This window comes from Podarcis gaigeae, assembly GCF_964106915.1.
Source record: "Podarcis gaigeae genome assembly, chromosome: 6".
In the NCBI taxonomy this organism is placed as follows: domain Eukaryota; kingdom Metazoa; phylum Chordata; class Lepidosauria; order Squamata; family Lacertidae; genus Podarcis; species Podarcis gaigeae.
In genome coordinates, this window is record NC_139682.1 from 89,898,473 (window position 1) to 89,913,492 (window position 15,020).

At 46.0% G+C, this 15,020-nt stretch overlaps 1 protein-coding gene across 1 annotated transcript in view; it reads left to right on the forward strand.

Annotated features, from left to right (window-relative positions):
* HMCN1 (hemicentin 1) overlaps positions 1 to 15,020 on the forward strand; it is a 302,952-nt gene that overhangs the window by 247,508 nt on the left and 40,424 nt on the right. Inside the window, exons 76-83 of the mRNA XM_083743631.1 lie at positions 1,783 to 1,904; positions 3,375 to 3,539; positions 5,494 to 5,601; positions 7,254 to 7,391; positions 8,552 to 8,686; positions 9,868 to 10,137; positions 11,976 to 12,166; positions 13,464 to 13,677. Coding sequence (XP_083599757.1) covers positions 1,783 to 1,904; positions 3,375 to 3,539; positions 5,494 to 5,601; positions 7,254 to 7,391; positions 8,552 to 8,686; positions 9,868 to 10,137; positions 11,976 to 12,166; positions 13,464 to 13,677 — 1,343 coding nt within the window. The remainder of the gene's footprint in view (positions 1 to 1,782; positions 1,905 to 3,374; positions 3,540 to 5,493; positions 5,602 to 7,253; positions 7,392 to 8,551; positions 8,687 to 9,867; positions 10,138 to 11,975; positions 12,167 to 13,463; positions 13,678 to 15,020) is intronic.

Below are 15,020 nucleotides of genomic sequence, written 5' to 3' on the forward strand. Positions count from 1 at the left end.
CCAAGAACCTATAAACAAACCCCTGTGTTGCAATATAGACAAGCTGAACAAAATAACACAACACGATGGCCAATAACAGGGGCACTAAACACTATATTAGACTAATACAAATGATCAGAAATTGCAACCAAAGTCTCTAAACCTTCTTTACCATTCATGGTAGAATAATTCAAAAGTTCAATATATACATAATCTGTCACCAAATGTCGCCGGAACAGAGTTTCCGCGTAACCAATCTGTTTCGTTCAATGCTTCATCAGCCAGACTTGTAAGTATTAATATGAGAAGGATGCAGTTCAATTTCTTAACAAGCCAATCTTACATGTAAAAAGGTAAAGGGATCCCTGACCATTAGGTCCAGTTGTGACCGACTCTGGGGTTGCGGTGCTAATCTCGCTTTACTAGCCGAGGGAGCTGGCGTACAGCTTCCAGGTCATGTGGCCAGCATGACTAAGCCGCTTCTGGCGAACCAGAGCAGCGCACGGAAATGCCGTTTACCTTCCCACCAGAGCGGTACCTATTTATCTACTTGCACTTTGACGTGCTTTCAAACTGCTAGGTTGGCAGGAGCAGGGACTGAGCAACGGGAGCTCACCCCGTCGCGGGGATTTGAACCGCCAACCTTCTGATTGGCAAGTCCTAAGCTCTGTGGTTTAACCCACAGCGCCACCCGCGTCCCTTACATGTAAGTAGATATAAATGCTGTAGAAAATATGCTCTGGATCAGTGCTCATGTGATACTGTAATCACTGATCACATGAGCACTAATTGATCAAGATTGGCTGATGAAGCATTGAACGAAACAGATTGGTTATCCGGAAACTTTGTTCCGGTAACATTTGGTGACAGATTATGTATATATTGAACTTTTGAATTATTCTACCACGACTGGTGAAGAAGATTTAGAGACTTTGGGTGCTATTTCTGATTGTTTGTATTAGTCTAACATAGTGTTTAGTGCCATTGTTCTTGGCCATCGTGTTGTGTGATTTTGTTCAGCTAATCCAAGGACCTGAGCAGATCAAAGGATTCCCAGAGGCCACTGATGTCATCATTCTTTTGCATTGATCATGATCAATCTTCATCCCACAAATTGGGCCCGATTCCCACTTCCCGATATCATGACTTCCTACCGCAGGGATGGGCAAACCCCAGCCTGCAGATGTATCTTGCTCATTGCAGGGGGTTGGACTAGATGACCCTTGTTGTTCCCTTCCAACTCTACAATTATATGATTTTATGCCAATCCTGATAAGGAGCTGGCCCATGGGGCCAAAAAAGGTTCCTCGCTCCTGTTCTAGGGCCAAGTTATTGGCATGAAGTTGGCAAGGGCCAAATCCAGATCAATTGGACATAAGACTGTGAATATTCTGGAGCTCAATCTGAAATGAATCCTTGGCAACCACATCTCTAAATCTTTCAACAGAATCTGAATTACTGTGGGATTTGGTGGTAACGCCTGCCCCCTAGGCCAGGGTTTCCCAAACTTGGGTCCCCAGCTGTTGTGAGACTACAACTCCCATCATCAGTGACCACTGGTCCCGCTACCTAAGGATGATGGGAGTTGTAGTTCAAAAACAGCTGCGGACCCCAGTTTGAGGAACCTGGCCGTTGAAAATGACTTGGAGGTGGTGCGTGAAACGCTTTGCAGCTTAGTGTCGCTACAGTTTGCTTTCACTTTTGAATGTCAGTATTGGGGTAGTATTTATTTCAGTAACTTTAGGGACTGTGGCATTTCTACTCAAACACAGCAATGAGTTTAACCCCTTGCTCTTTCTGCAGGCTTCTGTCTTCAGGGTCACTGGTAATAATTTCTCCCACCGTAGATGACACTGCGCTCTATGAATGTATGGTATCAAATGAAGCAGGCGAGGATCAAAGAGCAATTGCTCTCATTGTACAAGGTACAGTATTGTGGCACTGTCTTCATGGGAGCTCTTGAAACTCCGAGGCCATTGCTGTGCGGAGAGACGGTGTGTCGAGGAAGGGCTAGGAAGCGAGCTTTCAGTTTTCAGCTCTGGGCCCTTCTGATCCATTCAGTTACAAAACCTTTCCTCCTTTCTGCACAAAATAAAGGTCTGTCACGTTGACATATGAGAGTGCTGGAGGTGAAATAGTTAAACAGGCTACCCAATCAGAACCCAGGGGGTGGAGTCAGAGGGACTATAAAACCAACTCTGGGAGGGGCAAAGGGAGCAGTTTGTTGGGAGTTGGGTGGTTGGTTGGAGTGGGAGTGAATTGGGATAGAGTCTGTGGGTAGGTTGAGTTAGTGTAGCGAAATAAGCTGAGTCAGGAACAGTTAGGAGCTAGGAAGACAAGTAAATATCTGAGAGGTGGCTTAGTGAGTGAGAGCAGGTAGCGGAAGTTATAGGTCTAGATAGGCAACCCCATGATTGTAATTGACCGATACAGTTTATGAAACCACACGCTTGTTAAACTGTAATAAATAAACAGAAGTTTATGATCCAATTTAACCCTGACTGGAATCAGTATTGTACCAGGTAGAGCCTGGGTGGTGGCAGAATAAAGTGGTAGCACAGGGATCAATAGACAGTGAAACATCCGGGGACCCTGTGTGATCGCCACCGGGTCAAATGACAAGTGTGTCATGAATCTCAGCCCCTTCGGTACAGCGTGGTGTGCATGTGTTTTGCAAATAGTGTAGCGCTCCCAATTCAAATTGGGACACTAGTTTGGGCTGAGGTAGAAGTTCTTTAAGCCATTGCCTCCGGGCCATGCCTTCAGCTTCCATTGCCAACATGTGTCCCACCGAAATGAATTCGCTAGTTTTTTAGCAATACAAGTTGAAGGTGAGGAACCCCAGATCTGACTTGGACTTAGTGTCTAAGCCAGGGGTCGGCAAGGCTTACCTTGCCTGAGCTGGTTCACTGCCACGGAGGCCCCTCTATGGGTTGGATTGCGGGTGCGCATGAGTGTGCACGCCCGCAATTTCCGGTGCCTGCGTCTGCGCCGATGCGATTTCCAGCGCCACAAAAGCGAGTCCCCGCGCTGCGCCGGTTTAGCGCAGCGCATGGGGACTCGCTGAGCGGGCAGCTCGGTTCAGGGGCGGCTCGGGGGCCAGTAAAATAACTCCTGTGGGCCGCTTGTGGCCCATGGGCCTTAGGTTGCTGACCCCTGGTCTAAGCAAAGGGTTAAAGACTCCCTGCTCCATACACTAGGGTTCTAATCTAGCTTGAGAGCCTGTTGTTTATAGCTATGAAACAGACTCTTGTCTGACATGTATTGTATTGTACATTTTATGTCCCTCAATTTGTTCTTAATCTGCTAGTCATTTACTGCAGTTCATCCAAAGGTAACATCACAACAATGTGAATGATCAGTAGTTTTATCTTCCTTTATTTTCCTTACTTTAGTGCCTCCATCCTTGGCAGACGAAGCCGCAGATCTATTGGTAACAAAGTCATCTCCAGTCATGATTCCCTGCAGTGCCTCGGGTGTTCCTTCGCCCACAATCTACTGGACCAAGAATGGAATAAGGCTTCTTCCTCGAGGAGATGGCTACAGAATTCTGTCTTCAGGTTTACAACAATTCTGAGCCCCTCCAGGAATTTTATATTCATGTATTTAGGAGTGTTCATGACAACGGGTGGTATCAAACAAGTCGATCGGCTAGTGCAAGGATTTCTGATTGTGTAATGGGAGTTTCCTTTCCCTTTCCCCTTCTTGTGCCCTCCCCAGATCTGCTCCGAAGGATTGGGGGCATGGGGAAGGGGTACAGTGAGAAGAGAGGGAAGGGGATTTCTGTTGTGCAGCCCCAACTCCTTACAGTAGTGGATCTGCTTCAATGAATACCGCTTGCTTTCATTTTCAGTTTCTTAAAGGATGCCATCATTTCTGTTTGGGCCAGAGCCTTTGGCTGAGACTTCACATTTTTGTGTTGGGTAATTTCCATTTCCAAACGCTGGGCTGCCATATCTCCACTAGAAAGAGGCATCAAGAGGGTGTGATTTGCATAGGAAAAAATAACTGACAGGAGGGAAAGGGGTGCTTAATCTTTCCCAGGCCCAGCTACCATGTCTTGCTGGTCTTCCTCCCACAGCTGATTTTTCTTCCACCCAGCTTCTAGAACCATTTTTGTGTGCGATGGGAACCCAAGTGTGGAATCCTGCCATGAGAAAAAATGGAGGGGTAGTGAGGTGAATTTGCAGGGGGAAAGTGAGGTTCAGGGTAAAGCATCTCTGCCCCCTGGCTATCCAAATGAGAAGTGACAGCCAGACCCTTTAGATATGCAAGTTTATTAGTAATACATCGTTCTAGCCAAGGACTCCAGACATAAACCGAAATATTCACATGCCTAGGAGCTGCACACTGCATTTTAAACTCCATATCTATATATTTCTGTTGCTTCCCTTCCATCAGTGTTCTAGCGAACTTTGCTGCCTTAGTCTTGGAATGTAGCTGTGTCCCAAAAGGAAAGTGGTTAGAAGAACCTCTTTCTATTACACTGGAGCCTTTTCGTTAAAGGAGCCAACGTTAAGGAAGGCACCCATGAAAATGCTTTTGCTCCACTCCCAATGACCGGTGTCCACTAGCTGGTGTGCCAACTTTACTTTCTCAAAGTGCCTGGGAACTGAACTTGAACTACCTGAGAACTGCAAGGGCTCCCTAATCACTGTTGAGCTACCATATTCTCACATGTACAGTGGTACCTTGGGATGCGAACGGGATCTGTTCCAGAGCCCCATTCGCATCCTGAATGGAATGTAAAACACAACGGTGCGTCTGCGCGGATTGCGTTTTGCCACTTCCGCACATGTGCATGATGCCGATTTCAGCATCTGCGCATGCGCAAGCGGCGAAACCCGGAAGTAACGCGCACCGTTACTTCCAGGTTGCTACGAAGCGCAACCCAAAAGCACTGAACCTGAGGCACATTCAACTCAAGGTATGACTGTATTGGATGAGGTTTTTTTACTCAAAAATCACGTCAAAAAACTGGAGTCGTCCAATACACGGATAGTGGCATGGCAGTGGGGAGAAGCGGCACACCACCAGCCATTTGGTTGGCGGGAGTGTGGCTTCCTCTGATGCTGCAGCGAGTGGGGAGCAATCTGGGGGGTGCTTCTTGCCCGCAGCTGGGGGGGTGGAGAAGCTATGCGCTGCCAGCCAACCAGCTCTTTGATGGGAGTGCAAATTCACCCGATGCCGCCGCACATGGGAAGCACCCCCTGGATCGTTTCCCATGCGCAGAAGGCATCGGGGAGGTTGCGCTCCTGCAAACCGGATAGCTGGAGGGAGCGCAAATTCACTCGATGCCGCTGCGCATGGGAAACGATCTAGGGAGTGTTTCCTGACCGCAGCTGCGTGGGGGGAAGAAGCTCAACAACTTTGGACCATCTCCCCTCATTTTCTTAAAATATAGTCCCCCAAAATGGGGGGAAAGGTCTTATACAAGGGGGCGTCTTATAGACGGGAAAGTACGGCATTCCTGCTGCAGCACGCATCTTTAAACTTTCCCACCTATTCCTGCAGGTACTATTGAAGTTGCTGCTGCGCAACTGGACCACGCGGGGAAGTACACTTGCACTGCGCGGAATGCTGCTGGCTCTGCCCACAGACACGTGACTCTTCATGTGCAGGGTGAGGTGGGAACTTGTATATTTCTTGCCTATCTGAAAGTGAACTATCGCCCCAGCTAGGGCTGGATTAAAGCATGCCACTGTTTGAAACATTCTCCACCAGGGCCTAGCTCAATTTTGTAAATTTGGGGAACTGAGCAGCAACTTGGTTCCTGTTAATTCATAATTTATTATGGTCAGAGACCAGCTAGAAAAGCACAACTGGGACAGCTTTCACAAGAATAAAATATACGTGTGAAGCAGTGTACAACAGCAGCTTAAAGGTTCAAATGTAAGATGAGTGCATATACACGTAAAGACCTAAAAATCTGGGCTACAAATTGGCCCTGACACCCTGGAGGCTGACTTTGACTGTTTTCCTAGTGAACTAATTTGTTTTGGGGGGTGGGTGGGGTGGGTCCTGTTTTAAACAGTCATGTTCCCACTTCTGGGACCTCCTCTTTTGGCAGCACTGACCAAAGGCCTGGTCTTAGGGCTCCCCTTCAGGGGCTGCTGCTACTGTAGCTACTGCCACCATTATCAGTCAGTTGCAGCCCACTACTTCTCATCTTGCCTAATGGGCAGCTTATCTAGCACCACGTGAATTGGAGATGTCTAATAATAATAATAATAATAATAATAATGTATTTATTTATTTGTACCCTGCCCATCTGACTGGGTTGCCGCAGCCACTCTGGGCGGCTTCCAACACATATAAAAGCATAATATAATATCAAACATTAAAAACTTCCCTATACAGTGCTGCCCTCAGATTTCTTCTAAAAGTTGTGTGGTTATTTATCTCCTTGACATCTGACAGGATCTTAGCTCCTGCCCAGTTCCCCCAAAGCACATCAACATCACATCAGGCAATACATCTGCGGAGATTTATGGGCCCGATTTGACTAACCAGATGCGTTAGCAGAAGCCAATGCAAGGAATCTTGCTAACGCAACTCGGACTTTCTCCTCTCCTTCCCTCTACGCATCCCCCCCCCCCCCATCCATCTGGAGAGTCTGTGGAACCTTAGAACAGCATTACTGGAAAACAAAGGGGATTGTTCTATCTGGCAAGCAAAAATGCTTTTGCTGACAGAACAATTGCCTTAGTGTGATGTTGGACTCCACTCTGTGTTAGAATCCTTTAAAATGGGCTTGTTTTGAAATGAGTCATTCTGGGCTGGGCTGGGCTTGAAGACAGAGACAGCAATCAAAGATTTTCTATACAGTGGTACCTCTGGTTAAGAACTTCATTCGTTCTTAACCTGAAACTGAGGTCTGTTCTTAACCTGAAACTGTTCTTAACCTGAGGTACCACTTTAGCTAATGGGGCCTCCCGCTGCCGCCACCGTACGATTTCCGTTCTCATCCTGAGGTAAAGTTCTCAACCCAAAGTACTACTTCTGGGTTAGCGGAGTCTGTAACCCGAAGTGTTTGTAACCTGAGGTGTATGTAACCCGAGGTACCACTGTATTGGCAATGGTTGATCCAACATTAATTAATACATCTACGTATTATAACATGGCTTCCAGTATCTGGGTTTATTCATAACATAGTTTGTGAAATGGGGATATTTTTCTTTTGGTAGGCAACCTGGTAGGGATATGTAATAATTATTGTAAACAGCTGGGTAGAACCAGTAATCAGACCTTTTCTGTGCTCTTCTGAATCTTAGAACCACCAGCTATAAAAGTCCAACCTGGAACGCTTGATGTCATTCTCAACAGCCCAATTCTCCTACCATGTGAAGCGGTAGGCTCACCACGTCCTAAAATAACATGGCAGAAGGAAGGGGTCAGTGTTAACACCACAGGTATCTTGTTTTGCTTTATAATTTCCCTTTCTCCTAAGAGCATTTAGCTACATACAGTTGAAAGGGAATTAGTGCTGCAGTTCTGTATCCTAAGAAAGGATATGGCGTATTTTTCGCTCTATAAGATGCACCAGACCATAAGACCATAGTTTTTGGAGGAGGAAAACAAGAAAAAAAATATTCTGAATCTCAGAAGCCAGAACAGCAAGAGGGATCGCTGCGCAGCGAAAGCAGCGATCCCTCTTGCTGTTCTGGCTTCTGGGATAGCTACGCAGCCTGCATTCGCTCCATAAGACGCACACACATTTCCCCTTACTTTTTAGGAGGGAAAAAGTGAGTCTTATAGAGCAAAAAATATGGTACTTTAAAACAACCCCTAGAGTTCATTCACACATGCGTGGTCATCACTGTGAGATTGCAGTATGAAGCAGTGAATTCATGTGAAATCTTTCATCTTTATCATTTGCAAAACTTACAAAATTTTGAGCGAGTAGTTTCCTAGCAGAGTGTGGATAAAATTATAGATTAAACGGGGCTGAAATCTATAAAACAATTTAAATCAGATACACATATAGTCGTCATCACCTCAGCAAAAACGAAAACAAAATCATTAAAACTTTAAAAAATAATAACATAGGTAACTAAATCATGTGTCTGGATAGTTTACTGAAACAGAGAGGTTTTCTGCAGGCAAGTAAAATAATATAGTGAGTGTACCTGCCCAATGTCTTTCCCCCAAGGAGTTGCTGTCACTCCAATGGAACAATTCCTCACAAATGCAGTGCCAGTTTCACAGATTAAAGTGATTGATTAGTCACATAGTGAGGCAAGGTGATTCCTTAAGTAAACTGGTCCCAAGCCATTACAGGCTTTATATACCAACAGTAACCAGTCAGACGCCAATGCAGATCTTTGGACACCATTATTTTCAGTTGAATCAATCCGCACATTTGCCTACCAGTTACCAAATGTACATAGGCTTATATGGAAACCTGTTCTAAGATATGCCTGTTGCACCTCTTTTTTTTTTTTTTTTAACTGAACGAAACCTTTCTAGTAAACCTATTTCTCCAGCAAACTATTTTTATAGAATCTATAGCAGTCCTAATGTTTCTCTACTACTGTGGTCTTCTTTAATACATAATGTGCATGTGTTCCAGGGGATAGTTATACCATTCTCCCCAGTGGCAGTTTGCAGATTGCAAAAGCTGCTGCTGAAGACGCTGGAACTTATATTTGTGTGGCTCAGAATCCAGCAGGTACTGCCCTTGGGAAGATCAAACTGAAAATCCAAGGTAAGTTTTGCAGTGAGCTGCAGCTTGTTAATAATATCTGGTGTTATCTTGGAACGTATCTGATGTACCTCTAGACTAGGGGAGAGCAGCTTTTTCTTTCTGTTGAGGGCTGTGTTCCCTCTGGGGTCACACACGGCCTAGTTAAGCATGGAATTTGCTCCCAGTGGTTGTAATGGCCACTGACTTGGATGCCTTTAGGCAAATTCGTGGAGGGATAAGGCTATCAGCCATGATTATTAATTAATTAAACTCCACCCATCTGGCTGAGTTTCCCCAGCCACTCTGGGCAGCTCCCAATCAAGTGTTAAAAACAATACACCATTAAATATTAAAAACTTCCCTAAACAAGGCTGCCTTCAGATGTCTTTTAAAAATAGGATAGCTGCTTATTTCCTTGACATCTGATGGGAGGGTGTTCCACAGGGCAGGCGCCACTACCGAGAAGGCCCTCTGCCTGGTTCCCTGTAAGCTCACTTCTCACAGTGAGGGAACCACCAGAAGGCCCTCAGAGCTGGACCTCAGTGTCCGGGCTGAATGATGGAGGTGGAGACGCTCCTTCAGGTATACAGGACCGAGGCAATGGCTGTATTCCACCCTCCTCTCCCATTTCCCTCCTTCTTGCCAGGAGCTGCATGAAACTTGTTAGGTGACCTTTATCTTCTTAACCTTCCCTAAGAAGTACATCATTAGAGCCTCAACAAGGGGAAAAAAGAGAACAAACAGGAGTACAGTGGACGCTCGGGTTGCGAATGTGATCTGTGTGGGAGGTACGTTCGCAACCCACAGTGCCACGTCTGCGCATGCACAAGTTGCAATTCGGCGCTTCCGCACACGCACAAAGCGCCATTTAGTGCTTCTGCGCATGTGCGACCGCCGAAACCTGGAAGTAACCTATTCTGGTACTTCCGGGTTTCGGCACGTCCATAACTCGAAAAAACGCAACCTGAAGCGTCTGTAACCCGAGGTATGACTGTATAGCTCTCCAGACAATGCCTGCTTTTGTCCCCTGCCCTTGAGAAAAAGAGACGAAATGAAAAGTCAGGTGCCTGGTGCACAGTGATGAATAGGGTTGGAAGATGGAGTCAGCTTGGAGAAGCAACAGTTTGTGAAGTAGTATAGGGAATGTTGTTCCACTGCCTCCTAGCACTGCCGATTAAAACAATTGATTCATTGTCTACCAGTTCCTCCAGCTATCCGATCTCACCCGGAAGAATACGTGGTGGTTTTGGATAAGCCTGCCACACTGTTGTGTGAAGCCGATGGCTTTCCGGCTCCTGAGATCGTGTGGCATAAAGATGGACAGCAGGTCACAGAGTCCTTGAGGCAGAGAATCCTCAGCATGGGGTCTTTGCAGATTGCCTTTGCTCATCCGAGCGACACCGGCCGTTACACATGCACGGCTACCAACGTGGCTGGAGCAAGCAGCTCGAGCATGGAGCTCACCGTGCTTGGTAAGCATAGCTGGAAGTGGGGAACATGCATTGGCTATTAATCCTGGTGGAAGCAAGTATGATGGATGGAACCAGGTTTGTATGTTTTTCAGTTTTAATTAGCTGTTCCCCATATCCTCATACAACTTAAGTTACCATTCTCCTTTGGTTTAGGACTTCACTTGTTTTCTTTTTTTTTATAGAATATTTATTAAGATTTTTAATACAATAGCAGTAAAAAGAAAATAAAAGAAAAGATAAAAAATAATAACAAAAATACAAAAATAAAAATAATTAAAAAGAAGAAAAAATAAAACATACAGATTTTCCATTTCTCATTTTCCTTTAACATGTTTCCCTGACCTCCTCATACCCCCCTTTTTTGTATTCCGATTCAAATTGTTAGTTCAGCAAATCCTTACCATTAAATTTTAACCTGTTTCTAAGCCGGTTTCTCATATTCCCTTAAGACTTCACTTGAGTTGCGTGGTGAGTTCCCGCCTCCCCCCTCAGAAATAAAGACACGAGACACAATAATTCAGGTTAATGGGTCAAATTAGGCCACAACTTTATTGATTACAGGAATTGAGTGGTAAAGACACGAGACACAATAATTCAGGTTAATGGGTCAAATTAGGCCACAACTTTATTGATTACAGGAATTGAGTGGTATTGGCTTAGGCATTGGTCCCAACAGCTAACCGGCTTCAGCCTGCTTGCTTGAAGACCGGTAAGTGTTAACCACCAGTAGGGGGAGTCCCGCTGATGCACATCAACTAGGATTTCCCCTGGGGTCACCTCACGGGGGTGTGCCCTGGGCCCACACCTCCATAGGCTTAGGACAAGGCCATGCCCGGGAAAGAGGGAGACCCTCGGCCATGCCAGACCTAAGTAAGGCGAGGCCATGCCCCCCGGGCCAGCCAATTGGCTGGCTCGGGGTATGACACGTCCGAGGATTCCCTGGTATCGCGGGGGCTGAAGCCAGCCCCCGCAAGTGTGGGGAGGGGCGTGAAGCCCGCAACCCCACCTCCTCCCTAGCTCGGAAGTGGCTCTAACGAAACATGGGGCACAGTAGTGGCATACGTAAATAACCTTTTTGACACCTGGGGATTTCAGTCTGAATTATCCCCAGCAGAAAGGACTCTGGTTTGGGAGCAAAAGTACTTTTAAACATTTCCCCCCCCCAATTCATTATGGATCATTTCCCAATACTCTTTTACCCTTTTGCAAGTCCACCACATAGGAAAGAACATACCCTCCACCTCTTTGCATCTTCAGCACTTGTCTGATTCAGTCTTATACTACATCTTAGCAAGCCTAAAGGTAAAGGTAAAGGTACCCCTGCCCGTACGGGCCAGTCTTGACAGACTCTGGGGTTGTGCGCCCATCTCACTTAAGAGGCCAGGGGCCAGCGCTGTCCGGAGACACTTCCGGGTCACGTGGCCAGCGTGACATCGCTGCTCTGGTGAGCCAGAGCCGCACACGGAAACGCCGTTTACCTTCCCGCTGGTAAGCGGTCCCTATTTATCTACTTGCACCCGGAGGTGCTTTCGAACTGCTAGGTTGGCAGGCGCTGGGACCGAGCAGCGGGAGCGCACCCCGCCGCAGGGATTCGAACCGCCGACCTTTCGATCGGCAAGTCCTAGGCGCTGAGGCTTTAACCCACAGCGCCACCTGCGTCCCTATCTTAGCAAGCCTACTCAGAGTTAAATACCATCTGTAAATCAGTTCCTTCAAAGAATAACATGCTGTGAACTTCAGGTCACTTTTCCAGAGTTTTTCCCACCCAACTCTGTAGATTCCTAAGGACATGTGTAATTAATGGTTTTCTTTCTTTTCTTTAAAAAATCTCCCTACAGTTCCGCCTAAGATACGCAGTACAGAAGCCCATTACACCGTTGCAGAAAATGCACGAGTGGTTCTGCCATGTGTTGCTGATGGAGTGCCAACACCATCCATGAATTGGAAAAAAGAGGGCCAACTTTTAATGAGCATGGTGGGAAAATACACGGCTCTATCATATGGAGATCTCATTGTGGACAATGCTGTGGTAAGCATTTGACTGAGCAACGTACTCAAGGTAGCCACAGGCTGATAGACATGCAACTTGCCCAACCTGAAAGTGTGTGATTTGTAGGTTTCTTGAGCCAAATATATGCTATGTTTAGCTGTAGGTAGTCCATGAGTATGGACCCAATGGTAGCATTGTGATATAAGGCTAATATTGTGTTCATTATAGATACAGTAGTACCTTGGGTTACATACGCTTCAGGTTACATACGCTCCATTGCAGGGGTGTGTGTGTGTGTGTGTGTGTGTGTGTGTGTGTTAATAATGGCTCTGGAAAGGAGGAAGACATGGCCATGGGACAGAAGAAGAAAGGAGGCTGGGTTGTTAGCTGACAGCTCTACTACTAGGAGGATACAGTGGTACTTCAGGTTACAGATGCTTCAGGTTACAGACTCCGCTAACCCAGAAATAGTACCTCAGGTTAAGAACTTTGCTTCAGGATGAGAACAGAAATCATGCAGCAGCGGCATAGCGGCAGCAGGAGGCCCCATTAACTTCAGGTTAAGTGGTGCTTCAGGTTAAGGACAGTTTCAGGTTAAGAACGGACCTCCGGAACGAATTAAGTACTTAACCCGAGGTACCACTGTACATGGTTATGCTTTGCCATGGGATCTTATCCCCTGTTTAAACAGCATCACTCGGAACCTGGCAATGCATTATGTCAAAAAAGAAAGAAATACAGTGGTACCTCGGGTTACATCCGCTTCAGGTTACAGACTCTGTTAACCCAGAAATAGTACCTCAGGTTAAGAACTTTGCTTCAGGATGAGAATAGAAATCGTGCTCTGGTGGCGCGGCGACAGCAGGACGCCCCATTAGCTAAAGTGGTGCTTCAGGTTAAGAACAGTTTCAGGTTAAGAACAGACCTCCAGAACAAATTAAGTTTTTAACCCGAGGTACCACTGTAGCAGGATTCAATCAGTTGTTGCACTAGTGGAAGAATGAGGTCCACTCACACAGCAGGACTTTTCCACATCCCCACTCCCACCTGGTGTGCTCTTCTAAATCTGCTCGGGGGGGGGGGGGATTGCAAGTTTCTTTGCAACATTTTTGTTGAAAGCAATGAATAAATGCAATCAATCAATCAATCAATCAATCAATGCAGCATTTGAAAGCAGAGACCCAGTGATGGAGTGATTCAAATCCATATATAAACTTCAGTCAAATGCTTTCTTTCTGAGATGCCTCCCATGTCCAAATGACCATTATATTTATTACAGGATATTTCCCACCCTGTTAAATGTTTTTACGTGCTGTTCTTTATTTCCTTCCTACAGCCTGAAGATTCTGGCAGCTACACCTGCATTGCCAGTAATGTTGCTGGTGAAGATACCCATACCCTCAACTTAACTGTCCATGTGTTGCCAACCTTTACTGAGCTCCCTGGAGATTTAGCTTTAAATAAAGGAGAACGACTTCAGCTAACTTGCAAAGCAGTTGGAGTTCCTGTGCCACAAATCTCATGGACTTTTAACAATAATATCATCCCAGGTTAGTACATCAAAGGACTGGATTGTACCTAGAAAACACAGGTTTTGTTGTTCTTTAGTTGTGTCCGACTCTTCGTGACCCCATGGACCAGAGCACGCCATGCACTCCTGTCTTCCATTGCCTCCCGCAGTTTGGCAAAACTCATTATAGTAGCTTCGAGAACACTATCCAGCCGTCTTGTCCTCTGCCGTCCCCTTCTCCTTGTGCCCTCAATCTTTCCCAACATCAGGGTCTTTTCCAGGGAGTCTTCTCTTCTCATGAGGTGGCCAAAGTATTGGAGCCTCAGCTTCAGGATCTGTCCTTCCAGTGAGCACTCAGGGCTGATTTCCTTCAGAATGGAGAGGTTTGATCTTCTTGCAGTCCATGGGACTCTCAAGAGTCTCCTCCAGCACCATAAATCAAAAGCATCAACCTTCTTTATGGTCCAGCTCTCACTTCCATACATCACTACTGGGAAAACCATAGCTTTAACTATACGGACCTTTGTCAGCAAGGCGATGTCTCTGCTTTTTAAGATGCTGCCTAGGTTTGTCATCGCTTTTCAAACTTTCACAAAAATTGAATTCCTGACATGGAATAAGCATGTGGGCATGAGATATCTGATACAGTGTGTTGCTCTCCTAACACAAATTGAGTTAGGTGATGGTTTCTTTTCATATCAGCTTCTGTAGGTAAAAAGAAAAAGTAGGTATCTTTTCGAATTACAAATAACACTTTATTAGACAGAATGGAAACGAGACAACATGACAAGTGGAAAGAGTAAAGTGTGGCTCAGTGTGTAGAAGTTATGTTTGTAAGGAACGGTTGAGGGAACTGGGTTTGTTTAGCCTGTGAAAAAGGAGACTTAGAGGAGAAATGATAGCCATCATAAAATTTTTAAAGGGCTGCCACATAGAAGATGGAGCAAGCTGCTCTGGAGGGTAGGGCCCGAACCAATGGCTTCAAGCTGCAAGGAAGGAGATTATGGGTAAACATCAGGAAGAACTTCCTGGTCGTGAGAGCTGTCAGTGGAACGATCTCCCTCGGGAGACCTCGTGGTAGATGCTCCTTCCTTAGAGCTTTTTAAACAGAGATTGGATGGTGGTCTGTCATGGATGCCTTAGTTGAGATTCCTGCATTGCAGAGGGTTGGACTAGATGACTCACAGGTAGCCTTCCAACTCCAATTCTATGTAAGGAACGCAGGGTGAATCCAGCCCCGCTGCACCAGACCCAACTAGGTGCCCCGGGAAACTCACTAGGAGGACAACTGCAAAAGATCGGCATGCTTAGGTATCTCTTTATTGCAGAGGAGTTATGTAATTTCAAAGCAACCTGAAAATTCCTAAGCAACCTCAACATTCC